This window comes from Chionomys nivalis, chromosome 13, assembly GCF_950005125.1.
Source record: "Chionomys nivalis chromosome 13, mChiNiv1.1, whole genome shotgun sequence".
Classification (NCBI taxonomy): domain Eukaryota; kingdom Metazoa; phylum Chordata; class Mammalia; order Rodentia; family Cricetidae; genus Chionomys; species Chionomys nivalis.
Window position 1 is genome coordinate 48,743,945 of NC_080098.1, and position 23,562 is coordinate 48,767,506.

The 23,562-nt window shown below is 41.2% G+C and overlaps 1 protein-coding gene across 2 annotated transcripts in view; it reads right to left on the reverse strand.

Moving 5' to 3' along the window:
• The window catches only part of Exoc2 (exocyst complex component 2), a 160,679-nt gene that overhangs the window by 81,125 nt on the left and 55,992 nt on the right, over positions 1-23,562 (reverse strand). For both annotated transcript variants that reach the window (XM_057787504.1, XM_057787503.1), the window contains exons 8-11: positions 17,242-17,387; positions 17,043-17,124; positions 16,191-16,293; positions 12,133-12,251 (exon numbers count right to left, since the gene is read on the reverse strand). In XM_057787504.1, coding sequence (XP_057643487.1) covers positions 12,133-12,251; positions 16,191-16,293; positions 17,043-17,124; positions 17,242-17,387 — 450 coding nt within the window. The remainder of the gene's footprint in view (positions 1-12,132; positions 12,252-16,190; positions 16,294-17,042; positions 17,125-17,241; positions 17,388-23,562) is intronic.

Here is a 23,562-nt window from a genome sequence, read left to right on the forward strand (position 1 = left end):
TCAAATGGTTTGATATTATAATATTTGGAGTTTAAGCAAGGCTTGAATTTTGATTTAAAGACTGGTTCATCATTTTCTTTAATAATAATCTTTATCAGGCATATTTTGTTAGATATCAGAAAGCACTCCTCAGAGCTCTGTTAGCTACACAGGAAAGACTTTCTGAACTGATAGCTAGCATTAGCAGCAAGGATAACTCAGAGCAGGTAGCTGAAACTGCATGTGCCCAGAGAATCCAACTAGCACCTGAAACATCTTTGTAAGCGCTGTGAGTTCAATGACCAGAAGGTGGCGCTGTGGGGCTGCACATAAGCATTTAAAACTCTGAGTGGTGGACACTGGGAATGAGTTTCTCTCCCCTGACAAAAGGTCCCACAGTGTGTTACAGAAAACTAGAAGAGATACGCTTTTGGGAGAAAATTTATTCAAATATTTATTTAAAGCAAACCATTTATCACAAATCATGTTAAAAATCAAAAAGCCTGAAAGATTCTGACAGTCCTTTGAAGATTCAATTACAGGATTCGATACTTTTTTATTTCTCAATAATTACAGATATGAAGTTGCTTTGATAGTGAGTATTCCTATAAGACAATGAAGAACAAAAGAAACACATTTTTTAACTATAAAATCAGCAAAAGACTTTAAAATACTTCACAAAAGGTAAGCCTTTTATTCCTTGATTGTTTTCACCTTATAACACAAGGATCTCATGATGGGCTTGAAGAACCTGTTCAGTATAGAAAGCACATACAACAGGACTGGAAAGAGGACTCAGTGGCTGTGCACTTGCTGCTCCTGCAGAAACCCTAAGTTCAGTTCCAAGCAGCCTCATGGGACCACCTCCAGGGGATTCTTTTGGTCTCCTGGACACTGGCATTTATGTGCACAATCCCACACAGACCCACATACAGATACATAATTTAAAATGAAGTAATCTATTTTAAGCACATACAGTTGAAGGTGATGTCACTTTGCATATTTTCTTTGAAAGCTCACAGACCTGGCCACCGGAAATCAGCTGAGGAGAATGGTCACCATTGCCACACAATTTCAGGCTTTCATTACTGTCTGCATTGGGCCCTTTTGTAGGTGACAGGGAGCAAAGTTTTGTGATGCCATGTTTGAATCTGTTTTTTTTTTTTCAAAATAATATTAAGTTAGCATAAATTTTGACCAAGTGTTTTCTTGGACATAAATTTTCTCAAAAAACAAACTCTTACGATTTTTTGCTGAATAGAACTAGGTCATGGGTAGGGGGTTACTGGCAGTTCTGGGGATCAGGACCGGCTCCACTTAACCTCTGAGCTACATCTCCAGCACATGGAAAACTTTAAAAACCTTATAGTCAAATACGAGGCTATTACATTTATTTACAAACTGTCCCCACATCAGGAAGAGGGGCAGGAATTTATCTGAACAGGAAGTTGCATGGCTATCAATAGCAGATCATTGTGTCAAAAAAAAATGGTGCTACAAAGACTAAGATTTAAACAATGCAACCATGTAACTGTTGTATCACTAAAATTTTGATTTTATGATTCAGAGTTTCAATCTAACTGTGTATCATTTGATGGACAAAATGGAAAGCATTTTTTTTTTTTTTTGCTCCCAGCTCTACAATTGGGGCTTGATCAGTGTTATTTGAATAAAGGTATAAAGTTTGCCACTTCACATTGAGCACAGATGCAAACTACTCTCCTTGAATGTATAAATGAATGTATGAATGAATGACTGAGATCTTCCCCTCTCCCTGGCACTGGGATCTGCGGAAGCATCTGCTGAAGAACTACCCTATAGAGATTACTCTGGAGATAGCATTTCAAGCAGGGACACAGCCCTGCAGCACAAGCCATGAACACTGACGATTCACGTGGTACAGGTAACACTACCAACACAATTCGAAGGAAACCTTAGCATCCAGCTGCATCCCCAGCTTCCACAAACTAGTGTCTAATTTATAACTTTACCAAACGCCTGAAAGAAAGCAACCTTTAAAGACACTTAATATTAAACACATACACAATGACATTTCTTCATTGCTGACAATCAAAAGTTGGTCTTACTTTCCCAATGTAATTTCTATAACCTGTGGAAGCAACACTCTTAAAAAAGGAATATTTTGTATGTTTCTTTCTTCTAATTTGGTGTATGCAGAGATAAACAAATTGAAACAAACAGTAAATCTGGGAATTATTTTTAAAATAATATAAACACAGAACAGAAATCTTATTTTACTAGGAAAAAACCAGTTGGAAATACAGAAATACCATCTGTATTTAAAACTAACAGCTGGGTGTGGTGGCACATGCCATTAATCCCAGCACTAGGGAGATAGAGGCAAGGGTAGTTCTGTGAGTCTGAGGCCAGCCTGGGCTACAAAGCAAGTTCCAGGATAGCCAGGACTGTCACACAGAGAAATCATGTCTTGGGAAAAAAAAAAAAAAAAAGTAGCAGCACACTCTATTTTCCTAGGTCAGTCCCAGTCACGCCACCAGTTTTCAATTTGCTATGATTTTGAAACATTTCTGATTTTATTTCCGCAAACTAGAATTTCAACTACTCTTCAGCTTTTAATTGTTTCAGAAAGAACTCCGGTGAGACTCACAAACTTAATGTTCGAACTTTTATCAGTTTTAAAGAGTGACAAGAACTATTAGAAGACTCTTAAAAAAGAAAGCTTCCGAAGGCTTCCAGGAAGCCTTATTATGTGTCATATATCCTGATTATCATACATCAAATTTTAAAGAGCAAGGATTTTCCTATTTTAAATGCAAATATTGGTTAAAATTTGTTTAACAGGCTCTCTACATAAACAGCGTGAAGGGCAAAGAGCGCTCAGTGTAAGCATGCAGATGTGGAGCCAGGTGAACACTTTCACTGTATTTTCAGGCCTCGTGCCTCTTGTGGCAAGTTTCTCACAGCCCACAATAGTGGGGAGCACTGACCCACGGCCCCAGACTCAGGAGGGCAGCCTACTTCCTCACCACCCTTAAACACCTTTGAACACATTTTCCTGTGCACAGCGGGCCCTTGTCCTGTGCAGAGTCCCGACCACCCACTGTTGCTTGTTGACCAAACACGTAGGGCCAGGAGCCTCAGGCAGAGGCCGAATAGGGCCCTTTCAAGCACCACACAGAGGAATTTCAATGCCAAGGCTGGGTGGGGGTGGGTGTATCAAGGCAGAATTACAAATTCCTCACGAATTAGACCTGTGTCAACAGATAAAAAATGCTCTTTGATCTTCTGACTCTATATATTTGAAGCACCAACAGAGAGATTTCCTCAATTTAAAGGGAACAATTTAATCCAATTAACCCACGGGAGTCACGGTCACCACAGTTTCCCTCACTCACAGTGGAGCTCCCCGGTCCTGTTCCTGGGTGTCTCACCAGATTCAAAACAACATTTTAGAAAAGGAAATGAATTTTGAAAACAAAATTAAAGATGTAAACACTCAAGACACTAGAACAGCTAACAGGTCAGTTAGGTAGTTTATAATAGGCGGGTATAACCAATAGGATTATTTGTGCTTTTATTAAGGTCTTAACACTTTACAATAGTTATAAATAGATTATATAGAGAAAATATGCCTATATTACACAAGTCAAAGAATAAAAAATGGCAGAATACAAAATAAAAACATTTGCAATAGTCACCATTTTAAAATTACCAAGAAATATGCACACATTTTGAACTGACATGTACTTGGTGTTTAGAGTTAAACTCACAGTAAAGCACAAAGGGCCAGCTGCTGGGCACCCATGGCAAAGGTGCTCTTGCAAGGAGAGAGCCCCTCCAGCTGTCCCTATGGCATGCAGTTCTCCTTGCACTGTGCAGACCCAGAATGCCACTCCAAAGGCAGACCAAATTCCTCAAGTCTCTACCCCCTTTTTAAAAATGTGCCTAAATTAGGAATACTAATTATGTCTTAATTTTTCTTTGAAAGGTCAAATTGTCATTGTGCTTATTAGTTTTCTGTCAATTTGACACAAGTTAGAGATAACTGGGAAGAGGAGCCTGAACTGAGAAAATACCTCCATCACAATGGCCTGCAGACAAGTCTGTGCAGAATTCCTTGATTACTGATTGATGTGGGGAGGACCCAGGCTACTGTGGGGGATGTCAGCCCTGGGCAGGTGGTCTTAGGTGGTAACAGAAAGCAAGCTGAGCAGCCAGTAAACAACATTCCTCTGTTTTAGCTCCTGCTCCCATGGCTCCTGCCTCAGTGCCTGCTGAGTTCCTGCCTAACTTCTCAATGATGGATTATACAGTCCAGAACCTGCAACAAACCCTCCCCTCTACCACATGCGCTTTTGGTCAGTGTTGTATCAGAGCAACAGAAAAGGGAACTAAGACAGATATCAAATTATGTGTGTGTGTATAATCTACAATCAATTGTGTTTAAAAGTGCCAATCTATATTCTAGCAAATACAACTGCTTATATATACACCTATGCCACTTTCAGATGAAAGTGACAATTTCTAACTTGTGCACTCTGAATCCAATTCATGATGCTCTTCCTCCTTCTGAAAAAAAGAAAAAAGAAAAAAAAAAAAAGGACTGGCTGGGAGAAGATGGCTTTGGAATTAGCACTTCTCCCATGCTTCCCTCTCTTGCACCCACTTTATCCTGTGTGTCCCTATAGAGCTCCCAGACTTAAAGCTGGTAACCAAATCCTGCTAAATATTCTCTCTTCTAAAGCCAATGTAAGCACACTGTTATCACATTATAACTTTAAATAAAAAGTATGATTTCTATTAAAGTACTTAATATATGTACAACACATATCTACTACCGTCTTAAGTAAGGAACTATTTTTTATAGTTCTAAGAAAATTCAAATGAAGCTAACAGTTTCTGCAACTTAAACAAATACAAGAAAACCAACCTATTCTTCCATTAGGACAATATCAGAACTATATTACTAGCCCCATTATTTAAAATGTTTATGAATAAAATGTGTATATAAAGATAACTTCAAGTATACTTTTTAGACAAGTATCAATAAAAGCATAGTTGAATTATACTGTATAAAGGCAATCAAACTTCAGATACTATTATTCAATGAGTCTCAGCTGAAAGGGAACCTTTATATCTTAAGACCCTTGGAGAAACAAGTATTTTAGTTTTCTCAGTATTTAACAAACTGCTACATGTCTGAAATCATTCAAATCTTAGGCTGTTGGCTCCTGGGTTTAGTGCTGGGTATCAAACTCAGGACCTTGAGCACTCGGATCCTGAGCCACCCGCTGGGTGCAAAGCCCACAGGCCACTGTGAACTGAGAAAGGACTGCTAAGGGGTGACATTCCCCCTCCAAGTCTTCAAAGACAACCTGAGCCATGTATGAATGCTCCCTCCTTCTGTTGTGTATCTATTTTTAAGGACTCAGTGCTTACATAAGTTCTGGCTCCTCTCCTAAGTTTTCCCATTGAGCCCTAATTCTAGGCAGTCCTTCTGGAAGTCCTAATTAGAGGTCAGTTCCCAAGATGCCAGAGCAGCTGATGGCCTTTCCCCCAGTTTACCAGACAGCCAGCTGCTCTGAAGAGTTACAAACGAGCCATCTCAGGAACAAAAGAAAAGACACCTTTGAAGACCACCTTTCAAAGTCCATTGGAGAGGTCCAGCAGGGGGCTAACCAAAGCCTTTTCCTGCCAGGAAACCTTAAGGCGTACTCTAATTTTGGACCTATTTCATAGGAATTCCTAGAGACCAATCCTGATGCAATGGAAAGTTTTACATTTGCACTCAGGGCACCAGAAGCAGGATGGTCACTCAAGCTCAGGCTGGAAAAACACCATACTCAAATCCTCTATGTATTTAAACTTTCAAGATAGGGTTTTATAATGTGCATAAATCATCAAATTTTGAAAAAACTAAAAATACTTATGTTTCTCCAACATAAAACATTGGTTTTATCCCAATACTTTTCAATGGAGAAAAATCCAAAGATCACACTTGGGTTTCAGGGCCAGGACCCAGCGAAGTGGGCATGGGGAGGATATCTGGAGTGCCAGCTCTGTGAGGAAGTCAGTAAACCCTCCCACTGACTGTCCTTCATTTGATAAGCAGCATCTACCAGGGCAACTGTAACAACTGACGTCCCCAGGAGAGCCTATCCCAGTCCTCAGTACAGGTCAAAACGACACCAAGAATTCCTTCCCTGCTTTTACAGTTTCTCCATTTAAAACTGGGTTTTATTTCACAAACTCAGTTCTTAGCCACTGTTTGGTTTGGGCTTAAAACACTGCATCCATTTCTCTTCTCCAGAGTTAGTGTTCTAACAGCTGTAATAAAAGCCTTAAGACCAGCTGTTTCTAGATGGAAAAGACAAGGAGCTTTCACTGTGGAAACCACAGCACTCTGACAATGGAGTTCTAGAAGAAACACACCTCTTCGAAGCAGTACCTGGCAGGTGGAATAGTAATTACCCTCACATATGCAGGAGCCTTCAACAGAAGCTACCATCAACGCCACCAGGCCTGGGCCTGCAGGCAATCAGGTACTCTTTAAACCAAGCCACAGGTGCCATCATGTAAGCTTTTCCACCCCTGCCACCCTTGGGTCCTATAGTGCTAGAGGAAAAGGAAGGGATGCCCTGCTCAGAACCAACTATAATTTCTGGGCCCTTCTAGCAGTCACCTTCATCTTCTCAAGTGTGCCAACTCAGAGCGCTTATATCCTAAGCGAATCACTTCAGAGATTCCTCATTAGTACTATACCGCCTCTCCTTAATAAAATCCACCTGTGACAAAAACGAGCACCAAAAGTCACAGCAAGTCAAAGTGGTTTATGTAGCTCGGGAAGTTTCAGCACAGGTCTTCCTAGCAGCCGCGGCCAGCTTGCCTTCCTACCAATGAAATCCCGGCTGATGGAATACTTGCTGCAACAGTGAGTGCAGTGAGCACAGGGAGATACAGAGTGACACGTAAGTCGCAGACCTAGCAAGAACAGCACGGTGTGACACCTATCTGGACACACGCTCCTTCTTCCCATCTTCAGTGCACGGAGAAGGTCCATCTGTCTCGGACTCCTGTGACACCTCCTCACAAAGGAACCGGACCTGAGGTCAGCCACTGCTACAGATCCCTCTAGTTCCCTCCCACTCCATCGCATCACTGTGTAAGACTGATGGAGGACCCACATATTTAGTGGACCTTCTTCCATGCTGCCTTACATGACTGCATGCTTAACTAAGAAAATTGTAAGTATCTGATAAAAGTTAATCAGCAACTATTAATCACATGAAAGAACATCTGTTTATTCCCTGTAAACTTATACTTAAGGCATGTGTTTTATATAAAGACTCCCACACACAGAAACATGTCACCATCATTACACTGCCTGTCAACCCATAAGCATGTGTTAAAGGGGTAACATATTCAATGGCATATACACACAAAATGCTGACGTGAAAACATCCATGTGCAAAGGATCAAAGTTGATGTATTTTCTCATTGGTTCTTCTATGCTAGAAAACAAACTCAATTTGTGCACAGGGCACAATTGCCAATACGTCTACAGAAGTATCAGTTAAGAAGTAATGGTATCATTGCTTCTTGGCTTTTGGCTAAGATCAAGTGTAAAAAGGGATGGCATTAATACATAGAAAGGATACTGTAGAAAATTAAACTGAACTTGAAAACTGACAGATATTTGTTATTAGTAAGTTATTAATACCAAGAATGGTGGCATACACCTGCAATTCCAGGATTCAGAAGTGGGAGACCAGAGGATCACTGCAAGTTCTAGGCCAGCCTGGGCTACATAAAAAGATCCTGTCTCAAAAACAAACAAATAAAGAAATAGAAATCCCCAAATATAAATAAATTACTGATATTTCAAGAACTAATACTGATATTTTAATTTAAAAATTTTAAATATCCCTTACCAATGAAAAATTTATAGATAATTATGTGACCTACTTCAAATAATAAAGAATGAAGAAGAGGAAAGTAGCAGGTGAGGGAATAGCTATAAGATTAAACTAATTAAACTAAGGTAGGTATATGCGAACTTACGTGTGTGTCTGTGTGTGTATCTTGCTGTCAAATATGCTTAGTGGCTGCCAGTATATATAAGGTCTTGAATTTAGTCCCCAGCACTGTGTGTGTGCATGCACATACATGTAGTTTTCTAAAATGAAATAATATGAACTGCTTCTTCAAGAGATCACATCAGTCTCTTAATTAAATGTTATATATAAAAATTATTTACATCCAGCACTATTTGGACTTGGGGATGTTAACAACAAAAGGAAAAAATAAAAAGACGCCATAAAGTTGAGAGGGAGATGGGTTGGGGATCTAGGGGAAACTGGAAGAAGGTAACATTGGAGGGATATGGTCAATACACACTGTATAAATATTAGAAACTTTCAAGGAATAAAAACTATAATTTAAAAATTATTTGAATAGGGGCTGGAGAGGTGACTCAGAGGTTAAGAGCACTGACTGCTCTTCCAAAGGTCCTGAATTCAATTCCCAGCAACCACATGGTGGCTCACAACCATCTGTAATGAGATCTGGTGCCCTCTTCTGGCCTACAGGATATATGTATACATAATAAATAAATCTTAAAAAGTTTACTTTAAAAAAACATAAAAATTACTTGAATAATTCATATTAGTATTTATTAGCAAAAAGGTACATTTAAGCAAATTCAGAAGGCTAAATTCTGAAAAATTAAACTCAATAATAACCCATTTAAATTTGCCTAATGAGTTTAGGAAATTAAATGGTATTGCCATGAAGTCTGCAGAGTGGGTTCAAGGAGCTGTAAGGTACCCTATTTTACTTTCAATTGGGAAAAGCTATGAAATGAACTAGGTAAAGCTTGTAACTAATATTCTCTCTTAATGACGAACTCTACACACACTCTCAAGAAAAAAAAAATAGAGGGATCTGATTACACGTAAGCTTTTCACCTCTTTTTTTGAAACGCTGATTTTTTAAGCGCATAAATACAAATAAGCAATGCAGAACATGAAGACAGCAGGAAAGAGCACATCCAATACACACAAGGGTCACGCATGGAGGAAAACAAGATCCAGATCTCTAAGTGAGAGAATACTGGTAACAGCTCTCAGGCAGAAGTGGCATGAGACTTTCAGGGATGTTGTTTTCAAACAAGCATGCAGAAATATCCCAGATATTTGTATACTTTCATACTAAATTATCTCTTCAGACTGTTTCTAACAAGGGCAGGTAAGACAATCCACTTTCAGAAGGCATTCTGTGTGTAGCCAGCAAGTGATGACAGTGTTGAGCGCCACTATCACGGCTCCAGAAACCTTTCTTGTCCTCCTGCCGCCAGGCTAGGTACCCTGCGATACGATTCATGAAGTCTCTCTGCACTTCCCAACCTTTGCACAGTTATAATCAAACCTACTTATGGCATTTGAAAATACTATGTGTTCATAAACCCAAAGCTCCAGCAGGTCTGCTTACCACTCTCCTGTGCCTCTGGCAGGACACTGATGATGCAGCCTGGCTACATGGTGACCTGTATCTGTCCTCTGCCGGCAGAGAATTGGGCAGGCATATCCAGTCTTTAACCTGTGGGCTGCTTGAGCCACTGACAGCCATGAATGTAGCTATCACATAGCCATAAATTTACATAAAACTGGATTTGTTTGTTTTGCTTTTTTGACTCTCAAGATAGAGAACTTGAACTTTGTAGAGCACAATTTTCTGTCCTAATGTCAAAGGCTTGGCATGCCTGAGTAGAGACTAGTAGATGACAGATGTTAAAAAGTTTCCGAGGTTCTGATGGTTAGTCTATGGAACTAAGTAGACTGAAAACTGACTGCTTGGCACTCTTAAGATTTCCAAAGACCGACCATATCATATGCTTTTACCTTCCCTTACAACAATTTAAGAATTGTTAAAACTATTAAGAGCAATTGAGGTAGTGGCATCATTTCAAATACATAGGGTTTCCAAAGTATCAAACATGGAAACAGAATTGGAACTGAAAATTACATAAGCCCAAGATAGCTCATTAATGACAAATGTATTACCAATGAAGGCTGGTATCTTCCCAGCCACTTCTCTATGAAGCCACAAGGCTGACCTCATGCTGTTTGCTCCCCCACATTCCTGGGGCCTGGCTGACATTCGTTCCCTTCCCAGGTGCCTAAGGCTCTGAAGCTACACTCACCAAGGACACCAGGAGCATGCAGTGCTCAAGCAATGAAGTTCTTTGTCCTTCTAGCTCTTTTGTTTCTGAAACTATGCTGTCATGCTGCCGTGCTGTTCCTGTGGCCACCTCTTCACTGCTGCCAGTCCAGGCTTCTCTCCTCCTCCCAGTCACTTACTGAGGCCCCTCAGGATTCTGTCCTTGATTTTCTTTCTTTCTTTTTCCATCTTCATGAATAAATGCATGAACTTCAAGGGACCATCTCAGTACAAACCACCTCCAAGTCTGTGAATCGAACTACCTCTTCATTGTCTTCTTTCATGACAGGCAATTCCAAACTCACCTGTCAAATTCAAGCTGGGGTAAGCGCTAAGTTCCCCAGTTCTTAACAGGGCCGCCACGCTAATGAGCTACTTCAGGCAGATGTTGACTTCTAGGAGGCACTATCCTCCATCTCGTCCTCCTGTTCCTACTTCCAGCCCTAGTCCTGCCCATTCTATTTCCTAAAGAGCCCTGACCCCACCCTCGCACTTCACGTTCCCTACCCTATGCTAGGTCAATTGCTGACATCTGTCTGCCAACCTCACCAACCCTGTTACTTCTTATCCATTCTCCACATGGAAGCCAAAGATACCATGTTTCCCTGCCTGTCGTCATTTCATGCCCCCTTGCTGCTCTCTGGACAATCTCCAAACCTCTCCAGGCAGCCATCAAAGTCCATTTTTTGTTCATCTTAACTGTAGCCCAAACTCTTGTAGCTTTTATCAGCACTCAGTTCCAGCCACAGAGAACACAAGGCTGTCTCTCTCTGGCTCTTTTATGTTCTTCCTAGAATAGTTTTTCATGCAGTTCAGATCTTTCTTCCTCCTCCCAATAGAGATCTCACAATACCACTTCACCGACCATCAAAGCTAGGATCAGAATTTGCTCCTGTAAGCTGCCACGCCACTCAGAATTTGTCTTATCTTAGGAAATGGCATATTCTATAGCACCCCACTTAGTCAGTTACCTCTGCCTCCTTTAGCATGTTACACACAAATCAGACCCTTGGGGTTGTACTGACAACTAACAGTATCTTAAGCACAGTCAGCAACATATATTTGCTGAGTGACAGAATTAAACAAAGAAATGCCAACAAACCTGCACACAAATACAGTTTTAATTTCTTTCTTCACACTTACCTCAGAGTCCTGGGCAGTGGTTCCTTTCTCAAGCTAGAGCTTTCCTGGCAGTTCCTTCCAATTCTTAGCTAACCTGGAGTCTCTCTAAGCTGTCAAAACCAACTGTCTGAAATACTTTTCTCGGTTACCTTCCTTCAGAAGCTTTGTCGTTTTCCTTTTACTCACTTGTCCCGGCACTGTCGCTGTAACTGCCTAGCTGCATGTTAATTAGCACATTGCCCTTCTTCCAGGGACCCCAGGAGGCAAGGCCTGCTTCTCTCACACCACTGTCTGTCTAGCGCTTGGTAGCCACCTAGTCCACAGGTGACTCCAACAGGCCTGCTGAAGAGGGGAACTTATCAAGGACGAGTACAGTTTCTACAGCATCATGCATCATGTTAACCCCTTGTAAAATTTAACTCTCCCATCAAATAAAATAAAAGTTTTGCCAATACTGCTAGATAACAAAAAACAGATTTATTGAGTGCTCTCCCTTATTTTTGGCACCCACTGTTAGGTAGAGTGCTAAACAGCAGGGTAGAGGGCCAACAGCAATGAAGACTGCTACCAATATCAGGAAAATCTCAAGCCGGACGGTGGTGGCACACACCTTTATTCCCAGCACTCAGGAGGCAGAAACAGGCAGATCTCTGTGAGTTTGAGGCCAGCCTGGTCTACAAGAGCTAGTTCTAGGACAGGCCCCAAAGGTACACAGAAACCCTGTCTCGAAAAACAGAAAACAACATCAACAAAACAAACAAAAAAGAAAATCTCGTCACCATTCTATTAACTATTAAGCATTAACAAGTAAGTTGGAAGAGAATCTCTTGCCTTTTAGGCTCTTCATGTGGCCCTCTTTGCAGTCTTGCATGAGTTTGAGCGTCCACTTGTGCTGAGCTCCGATACACTGCCAGGCAGGGTCACCAGGTGCATGGAGGTCAGAGAGATACCTAAAAAAGCAAAGGGCAAGAGGCCTCCTGTTATAACAGCAAAGGCAAAGACTGGTGTGTCAGCACTACCATTTTTTAAAGAAAAACTAAAACTCAACTAACTAGAAATGCACTTGTCATTATTCGCCTTTAATATTTTGTTCATAATGAAATACATTAAATTGTTTTCACTCAACAGAAAATGATAAAGCTGTGGGATTTTTCCTTTTTAATTTCATGCATACGCACATGGCTATGTTATGTATATAGTGTCCCTGGTGTCTGTGGAGTTCCACAGATGGTCCTGGAGTTACAGGCTGCTGTGAACGTCTATGTGGTTACTGGAAATCAAACCCAGGTTCTCTAGAAGAGCAGCCAGCGCTCTCAACAGCTGAGCCATTTTTGCAGCCCCAGCTGCAGGCTTTTAATTTATCTCTTTTCCTAAGTCAAGAACACTTAGAACTTAAGAACACTTCACATTTAAACTTATTCTATCTTTCTTATTTAAAGAAAAACAAGAAACAAAAAACAAAAGGGGTAGGTAGAGGGAGAAGGAAAAGGGAGGAGGAGAGACAAAGAGAAAGATAAAGAGAGTGGGGGAAGGAGAAACCAGCTGACCAGTAGTGCTCAGAAGCAAGTACACTTCCCATTTATCAACCACAGCAGATCCACTGGCCATCCCTCTATTCTACTCCACTCCTATAAACACATTATAGTAAGCATTTATCATGCAAAGCTGCTCAACCTAAACCTGGGGTGGGTTTTGTTCTTTTTTTGTGTGAGGAAGAGGAAAAATTAACTTTACATTTAAAGTCACTTCTCTCATGTGTTTCTATTACTCGAGAGTTATTTCATTTAACCTAGGTGGGAGCCAGCAGAGGGCACTGAGGGGAAAATCTCCCCCTTTCTGGTATGAAATACGGCCACTGGATGGCAATGTGACACTGTCCTGAGATGACTTATGTTAGAGGCCACTGAAACTTAAGGTCTCTAGTATGCACTTACCTCTAGGGTGTAAACTAATACACAACCGAGGGACAACTTCTCTATGAAATGTAGTGCAGATGGACACTTTCTTAACTTTCAATGGTCCTTAAAATATTTAAAGTTTTCTTTGCACAAGAAATACCCACATCCATCTAGAAATTTTAAATATATTTCAACTGAAATTTTTCTGTCAAACATTACTTGCTTGGCTCTGAGCCCTTGTATAGTACACACGTGTCAACTCCAGAAGCATGCTTGAACGGGCTTACCACCCTAAAATAGTTTCTAACCCTCAGCTTCTTTTGTCTTGAGGTTTGTGGTCCGTGATAAATGTTCATTGATGGTTACAAGCTGTGACCTTAGTCAAGTCCTAATCACCATGGGGCATGCCCGCATTTCTTCAGGAGTGGGCACTCATTACTCAGACATCTCAATTAGCAGCTAATCAGAGGAGAAACAAACCCATTTTGTAATAAGTTCACAACAAACAAGATGTTGAGCAGAATCCTGGTATGCATTTAGGAACGCCCCACGCCAACGCTGACCCTCAGGAGTTAATGGCTCAGAGGCCTGACTCCCCAAGGAGCAGCAATTCTGCCTGCCAAGCACTGTGATGGTTGTCTGTCCTCCCTGCGACTGTCCAGGGGCTGCAAACAGTTGTGTCTATGTGCTGAGTGGGAGGAAGCAAACTTAAAGGAAGGATTTACCCATATAAAAAAGGCACCTAAGAGCCTTCCTCATTTGGGAGAACACAATCCTCAGAAGAAAACCACATTCCAACAAATTACATTTAGCTTACTATGAGGAATTCAATCCAAACAAGCTCCCCAAATCCAATATGATTTTTCCTCTCCCACAGAGCTTGACTCTTTTATTAACTGGGATATAAATGCAGTAAATAGTAGTCTGTGTCTCTACTTTCCTAAGAACACACGATCTGTTCTTTCCCGCTGAGAACAGCAGTTGCAACACTCTTCCTGTCTGTTTGGCTGCTGTGCATCTGGACCCTGCAGTGCACCTAGCACTTCCGTTCACCCCTAAGTTCTCTGTCCACAGCAACGCAGTGTTCCCTTACAGAAGCCGCTGCCTTTCCATCGCGAAGACACTGGCTAAGAACGCAGTCACTATAGCACTGGGGCCCTTAAGCAGGAGACCAGTAAATTTGCTTTGTAACTTCTAAAATTCTAAATCTAACATATACAGTATGGCCCTGAATTTTTTAATAATCCTCTATCAGCTTAATATGAAACTGAAGGCTCTTAGAAATATTTATGAAGAAAAGTGAAGTTCCTGTCTCAAAAATCCTAGGGAATGTTCCCGTTAGAAAGTGTGATGTTCTGTTCTAGATTCCAGTTCATCTCTTTTCTTTTTAATACAAAGCTTGAAACTGGCAGTTTCATTACAAAGATCTTTGTTCAGAAGGTAGAGGTTATTGCCTTTCTTTTCAATGACATATTGGAGAACATTTTTGGAAGAGGCTTTCTAGAAAGGAAAGGTAGGGAGGTAAAGAATCTTAATTCTGACGAGCATAGATTAAGTGTTTTAGAATTTAAGGAAGCACATTTTCAATGAGAATGGGCTCAATTCTGGGGAAAATAAAGGAAACCTAAAAGCATTTTCAGCCTTTTTCTTTGGTGACTGAGCAGCTCCAGGAGCAGGGCCACACTGCCACAGAGAGAAGAGAGGGGCACTCTGCTTCTGGCTGAGCTACCAGGAGAGGGTGTCTTCAGTTACGCCTGGGGAGAGTTAGACAAACAGCAGTATGCACGGCAGCGACAATCTGACACACGTGGCTGTGCCCAGGCTGTCTGGCTTTACCTGGTGCTCACAGGCCCTATCACCGTAGACATTAAAGTCAAACACACTTGACCTGGCTCTGATCTGATTTTATTTTTCTATTCATTAATGCTAAAAATGTAATTTTTAAAGTTAATCACCAGATTTCTCAATGCCTTCTCGATTTTGGACTCAGGAGTTCAGTGTAAATTTAGCTTGTTCACATGTGACAAGGGAGCTAACCCTCTGAGGCACAAACAGCAAAACTCTGAGGTACTTGGCTGATTCATGCCACGTTTACTTCCACTCTCTCTGCATCCAGGAAAGTTCTTTGTGTACACATTTCCTCAGACAGGCAAGGGGGGCCTGTGACACCCGAGAAGCAGGTGTCCTGGCTGTGTGTGCTGGACACGCCCAGGTTCCTCTGCCCACTTGGGGCCTTTGGCCAGAAAGAAAACACAGTTAGGACCCAGTCCAGTGTGACCATAGCCTGCACTTCCCAGCAGCAGCAGCAGCAGCAGTCAATCTCACTGCTCTCGGCTCCATTACTAAACCGTGTTCTACATCTGCCCCCACTGTTCCCATCACTAGAAGACATTTAAATCAGGTCATCAGTCTCTCCCAATAGGGTTGGGGCCAGGCCATCTTCCCAGGCCTAAAGACAGTATTTTCAATGGCCACAGGCAAATGTATACAAATATGTAGTCTATTTCATTTTCAAGCTACTGAATTTTTAGTAAATTTCACTAATTAAAGAAGTCATTGAATTTGGGAAATAACAGCTTATTCTGAGAACAGACTACACTTAGGATAGCTCAGCAGAAAATAAGTCCATATCCTTTGCTACCGTCAAGCCACGGCACACCTCTGAGCTCTAATCTCCCACAGTGGAACACCTACTTACGATGCATGGCATTTGCAGGGCGCAGCACCCAGACCACCTGGAAGTCAGATGGAGAAACAGGTGACTGCGCAATGAGATTCTTTTTCCTTTGGTCAACCCGGCAGGTCATCTTTCCTTCTCATAACTGCTCCCTATCTATTCATATTCAAGCAATGTTCATGTCCTACACCAAATACCTCCAAATTTCTATTGTCTTCCCTTTCACTACTTCATTAATTTCCCGAATGCCCCCAATAAGCTCAATATATCCCATACATCTACACAATCTGTCATAATTCTTGCAGAAGTTTTACCTTATGTAACGCTTTTGGTCATGCAAGGTTGATGGAGTCTCGAGCAATTTCTTTAGAAGTAATTCTCTTAGATCTTCAATTCCTGCTTCTACTTCAGCATAATCTATTTTTAAAAGATGCAAGATTTATAGAACTGAACTTAAAATCAAATTTCAGAAAGTGGAATACTGGTTGCGTTTTGATTGAGAAGACACACAAGGGACCTTTGTGGAGAGATCAAAACATACCATCCCAAGTGTATGGGAGGCACAAGCATTCGCCAGAATTCAGTGACCTGTAACACATAAGGTCTGTGCATTTCATTGCATGTAAGTTTCACCACAGTAAAGAAATAAATTCTGCTTTTTGAGACCTTATGGGTTTCATTCTTTTAAATTTAATAAGATCTATGGTATTTCTCCTAGTTAATAAGTTTTTAACCATAAGATATTTAAGCTTTTCTTTTGTAAACCTGGTATTTAAAGTAATTTTTAGAAGTATTGAGTTTGCTTTAGAGTAAGATTAGAACTCATAAATACACTGTTTCAGCTTGAAGAGGGAAGACTGAAATGCATGTTTATACATCTCTAAAATGCTCGTCATCACTTCCTTCTAGTATGAAAGTGTTCACTAGCACTGTGGTTAATAAACAGCAGAGTCTAAGACCAGCCCCCCACCATAAGTGCTCATTCCCACTACAGAGCAGTAAGAAAAAACTTGTGAGCTTATTTTGAACTAATTGTTTTACATTTTAAAGACAGCACCACATAAACGAGATCTAAGATGCAAGCAGCACTCTGTAGAATATATACCCCATATCCTTCTTACAAAAGCAAAGGAAAGGTCTAGAAGTAACAAAAAAAAAAATCTTACATTTCTTGAAAACTTGCACCTCTGTTTTCCCAAAGAGTGACTTGGCTTTTTCATAATCATTAATAACCACATCATAATCCCCCTTGAAAAGAAGAAACAACGTGAGATTGTCAGGAAAGAGCAGTAAGCACACTGGTTAATCTAAAATACCTTAATGCAGCTTTAACACCGGCAGCATCTATGGTTGTATATACTCTACCTTCTGAATATTCCGTTTAATATTGAGAGGAAGGTTGAAGAGAAATTTAAATCGCTGCAGAACATTGAGGGCATTCCTAGTGGAATCTGCTTTGTCTTTTCGACCTAACACTTCTTGAAATAATGTGTCAGCAGTGTTACTTGCTCCTGTTTTCAACAGAGAAAAAAGAACATAGATGACAGTGACCTGAATCTGAACACAAAAGCTACCTACCTATATAGAGATCTTTCACGGTTTACTAAAATGAAATTTGGTTTATAAGTCCTTTCATATGTTAAGAATGGTATCTAATTAAAAGCAACAACATTTACTAAGCCTAAGTAATTTTCTCCAATGTGAATCTAAACTTAAATTACCTACTCGTCTAAATTTTTTAACAATTGTGGGTGCTTAGGCTATTTCATTATTTTGAAGAATGAGGAACACACACACACCAGTTAAATTCTATTAATTCTATATCAAACTATCAGGTAATAAATTAGAGAAGGGAAACTGTTTTCAGAAGAAGCTTTTAAGAAAAGTCATGACAACTAATCCTACATCTTGACAGAATTATCTATCCCTCTATGTTGCAGGCCCAGAGAATTCTATAAACCTAAATGACAAAACCCTAACACAGCATCATTACTGTTTCTTAAATCAGCTGAATCTAATAAAATTAGGTACAAACAGGACATTTCCTAAAATTCTTTCCTTTAAAAAGCACAAATTATATGTATCACTTTAATGAATGCTGTTTTTCTAAGGCAAAATTTGCTAACAAAAAATAGTTTAAATTTTGAAACATGTGAATTATTTTAATTAGCTATGAGGAAAAGAGAAAGAGAGAAAGAGAGAGAGAGAGAGAGAGAGAGGATAAACTGCTTTCAGCTGTCTGAGCTGCTTGTAAAAAGTTTCTACATTATCTGGTCTAGTGACTATACTTTAAGCAAAGATGAAAAACTCACCTCGTCTCACTGGGTGGCTTGCACACCATGGCCACACTGTGGGTGGCCTGATCCTGTTAAAAGTCGTCTTTGTAACATGATTGTTTTATCTAAATAATGTTTAAATTCTGTTGAAATTTTAAAGGTCTGATATAAAAACTTGGTTTGGTCAAGAGAGCTGTTTTTCCCACATGCTATTTAACGTGCATGCTAATCCTCTCTTGTGGGATGAGAAATACACTTCCTTCATGCCACCAAGCCACGCAATGAAGGCTTGAGCGAGTATTTGAAAGTTGATTAGAATTTTAAAACTTTCTTCAAGAAAAACTAACTTAAAGGATATGTTTATCATTTTAAAAATACAAACTTCGTGAGTGTAAGCTTTGTAACTGGATAAGCTCATGGAACAGAATTTTTTTTTAAAGGCTACTTATTTATACGTGAAGTTTGAGTCTTACACCAGCAAATTCCTTTTTCTATGCAACGAAAGAATTCAGAGCTAACAGTCTGAGTTCAAAATTAAATTATTCTCATCATTTTAAAGTAACAAGAAATTTTCAGCTAATAATTTTAACTCCAAAAATATGAAAATAAGAACCTGTAGAAAACACACTGTTAAATAACATATATACATTTTCTAGAGATAATTTTGTAGGAAGAATTTATAAACTATGAAAAAAATCTAACTTACACCAAAATTTGTGAACTGGGAATTTGAATTTATATGATGTTGAAAATTATATAGACAACTTTTGCAAAAATTATGATACTGCTGTGATTTTTACTACATCTACAATAAAAATTTGGTTGTTATAATTCTGACAACTGGGAGAGACAGTAAATGCTAAAATATATGAGCGTAATGAAACCAGGATCTACACAGCAGACACAACCAGCAGCAGCCCCAAAGTGCTCTAAGTGTCTTTCTTTCCTAGGACGTAAGCAGGCCACAGCACCGTGGAGGGGGGGAGGTACTAGTGATGTAGACAAAGACATCTACTGGGTGTCCAAAAAAATCATCTGACAGAAGTCCTGCGTGTATGCTAACCCACACATACCTGTTCCACCCTCACACCAAGAATGCCCAATCTGAAGACAACTGATAGCCGTTTGGGTGTCCAGTGAGTGACTATGGAACAAATGGATCTGGCTTGGATGGCCATGCCTTTGCCCACAGGCGCCAACAGACTGGTACTGGGTCTCAAATCCCCTTCCTCCTTAACTGGGAATGGCCATCCCAGTTTGATGCAGTCGATGGGACAATGAGTAACTGTCTCACAGTTACACATGAGCCCCAGGGAAAACATAATGGCAAAGCTATCACGTCCACCATAGCGGCCACCACAAGCGGCTGGACTCACAGAACAGTAAAAGGTGCCCCAGCGCAGCAAGAGAAGCAGTTGCTGTCACACTACACACTGATCCATTACAGCCATACCTGTCTCTTACGGCCACCAGAAAATCTAGTTTTGTCATTCTGACTATGGTTTATAATTTCAGGCATGTTTATTTAAAGTAGACATTATGCTGTCTCCTATTTCAAAGTGACCACACTAGTCCCTTTCTTTGTACTGACAACTTGAGATGTGAGATCACAGAAGTGATTGCTCTGTGTGTGTGTGTGTGTGTGTGTGTGTGTGTGTGTTGTGCCTCATGGGAATACAGGGGCTAGAACAACACAGGAGTTCCCAACCATCACATAGTTTGTTCCCAGGGAAAGACAAGCTATGTGAGAGTAGGAAAGCAAATGTGAAAGCAGTTGGAGAATTAAAATACCTCAAAAATGCACACTGACATTGGCGAAGGCAGGGCCCCCCAAAGACCAAACCTACTTCGAGTGCCTCTGTTTCAACAGGCGCCAGGATGACTAGCTAGCTGCTCTCTCTAACTGAGTGCTAGAGCAGAATGCCTGAGACAGTGGACACTGCTTTCTCAGACAGCACGCCACAGCCTGGGGCCTTACAGATCCACATCATGCGCTTGTACACTCGCACGCGCACGTGTGCGCACACACAGAAGATGTCACCAGGAATGAGACAGCTGAAGCTGGTAACTCTCATGAACCAATTGGTTTCAATACAAGCTTGGGAAAGGTTAAAATTTGGGCTGTTCATCTTTTTTCTTTTCTCAATGCAACTTAATAAATACTTAGCAGCCAATCAATTAGTAGAACTCAGTTTCTTTCTCACAGACTTGATCCTTACTGTTCTAAGCGGGCCTGGTCATTTCATTTTATACATACTACTTGGATTAAATTACTCTGTCTCATTGCTTCAAGTACCATCTCTACACTGCTAACTCCAGTGTGTATCTCGGGATGTGCCTGTGAACTGAAGAGAAATCTTTACAACATTTTCACTAGATACACGATGACAGCCCGTATGCTCGCTTCCCAGGGCATGTCCCTATAAAGGCCGCACACACACAACTCTGTGCACATGCTCACACCACTCCAAGACAGACAAGGCTTTTTCTCACTTCACAGTGCAAGCAAATCACCTCATCTGCCCAACACTTTTTAAATATTTTAAATTTGTTCTTTGAGAAATTCATATATGTATACAATGTGATCATATGCCCCCACCATTACCCCCTATAACTCACCCAGCCCCTCCTAACACATGTTCCTCCTAGCTTCAGATTTTCTAGACCTATCAACTTTGTACATTTTTTATTAACCTCACTGAGTATAATTAGTGCTATCTGTATACACAAAATGTGGGGCTCTCCACTGAAGCATGAAAACCTCAATGGCCACACAGTGACAGAAAACGACTCTCTCCTACAGCAACCATCAGCTGTGTCAACGACTCTCTCCTACAGCAGCCATCAGCTGCATCAACATCACCTCAATTAAGGGTGGAACCTCATGAGCCCCTCCCCAGTCCTCGCTGGAGTCTTGATGGCCTTCATCCTGTGCAGGTAACGACACTGTCCTGTGCAGGTAAACCCAGGGGACTGTAGCTCCTAACAACACTGTCCTGTGCAGGTGACCACAGCGACTGTGAGCTCCTAACAACACTGTCTTGTTGAAGGAGCTGTGGGCTGCTTTCCTGCCACCCAGCTCCCGGCCGCCTGGCTAGCTTATGCCCCAAAATAATAACACACAAACTGTATTCATATAAACACTGCTTGGCCCATTTCTATTAATGTGTGTAGCACCACGAGGTGCACTTACCAGGAACATCCTAGCCTACGTCCATCCTGGGTTGGAGCTTCATCACATCTGCCCCAGAGAAGAGCGGCATGGCGTCTGAGCTCACTTCCTCTTCTTCCCAGCATTCTGTTCTGTTTACTCCACCCACCTATGTTCTAACCTATCAGGCCAAGCAGTTTCTTTATTAACTAACCAATGATGACCTTCCTCCATCACTATCCTGTGCAGGTGACCACAGTGACTGTAGTTCCTAACAACACTATCCTGTGCAGGTGACCACAGCGACTGTAGCTCCTAAAGACACTGTCCTGTACAGGTGACCACAGTGACTGTGAGCTTTTAACAACATTTCCCAGCCCCCCTCCCCCACCCTCTGGTTCTTCCATTCTTTTCACTTCCTCTTCCACAACGTGGAGGGGAGCGATACAGACAACCCACTAAGAGTTGAGTTCTCACACTCTTCACTTGTTATCAGCACCTGGACCAGTAATGAGCCCCTGTATTAACCACAGCCCACCACAAAAAGAAGGTTCGCTGACCAATGTTGGAGCATCACAAATCTAAATGTATAAACACACACACACACACACACTTATTGAGAAGGCAACTTGACCACAAAACTATTTAACAAAACAAGAAAAGGTCTCCCACTAGGATTTAAGACCTTCTCAGCCATGGGTTTCACACCAGGGACAAGCCTAAAAATCCCAAAGACGTTGACTCCCCCCAGAACTGTCCTGCCACTGTCGCACTGGTGCGTATATCTTGTCATGCTGGGTTCAGTTCTAGGAAAGACTGTATTGATTCATTTTCTACTCCAAAACTATTCAAGCCAGGTGGTTGTGGTGCACGCCTGTAATCCCAGCACTCGGGAAACAGAGACAGGCAGATCTCTGTGAGTTTGAGAACAGCTTGGTCTACAGAGCGAGTTCCAGGACAAGTACCAAAGAAACAGCACAAAAGAAAGCAAAACAAAACAAAACAAAATAAAATAAATAAAAAACCAAAATACAAAACTATTCAAAGCCTATCTGCCTGATTTAATACAGGGAGGTAGTGAGTGACAGTCAGGAAGACAGTCAGTGATCAACTCTCAGGAATCCCAGTCTCAGGTTATACATAAACTGAAAAGAACTTTTTCTCTACTCTCTCCTCACCTAACCAGCTCCCTTTCTTTCATTTAAGGCTAAAAATGTAAATGTCTCACAAACCATTTTCCTCTTATTATTTTGCACATATACAACCAGTGATCCAGTACACCTTTACCTGCCCTGGATAGTCTATTTCATCTGCTAAGTTCACTGACTGTTGCCCTTTATCTGGTCTCCTACCGAATCTACGGGGGTACTAAGTAGCCTACTCTCCTGAGCACTCCATCACATAGCTCCCTCACTAAACTCCTTTAGGGGCTCACCACCTTCAAGACTAATTCTACATGAAGGAGAACTTCATTGGGCTCAGCAGGCATCACCCACTCCTGACTCACCGGCCTGCATGCAAACTATTCCCTTTCTAGAGCCACTGCCTCCCTTTCAGGCTGCTGGAGACCAGGCAGGAGACACCGCTGTATCCACCTATCTCAATGCCCACCTGCTAGTCTCTGCTTATCTATCTGGCTGCATCCTACTTCTCTTTTAAGGCACACGTGATGATTTTCCTATTTTCCACTTTGAGGCTAGGGAAAATGAGCACTATGCTGAGGATGAACCCAGAGCCTCACTTGTGCTGGGCAAGTGTTATACTGAGACACTCTACCCCAGATTCCTTACATTTCAGCGAGGTGCTCTTTGTGTAAGTTCTAGATATACCCCTGGATTATCATCAGTAAGACATGTATTGCTACAGATACTAACACAGCATGATTCAATAACTGGCTTACATGTCTATATTTTCCAAGCAGTTACACACAAAGCACAGGTTCTATTTTTATAGCCCTGTGATTATACTAATGAGAGCTCATCAAATGCTTATAGAACCAAGGACTAAAGCTCAGGATTTGAGACAATGACTCTAAGTCCAGGTCTCCGGCCTCCATCTTTGGAGAACCCGTCCCTATGCCCGCCAAACTTTGACACCTTCCCGGAGGAGAGTCAAGACAGTCTGCCAAAATCTTGACCACTCCCTCAGTCTATTTAAACTGCTCCCCCAGAAAATCTCCTTGTGGTCTCTTTCCTCTCCTCCCGGTGGTCGCCTTCGCAGCTTCCCAGTTCCACCTGAGGAATCCCATTAAACCTGGAT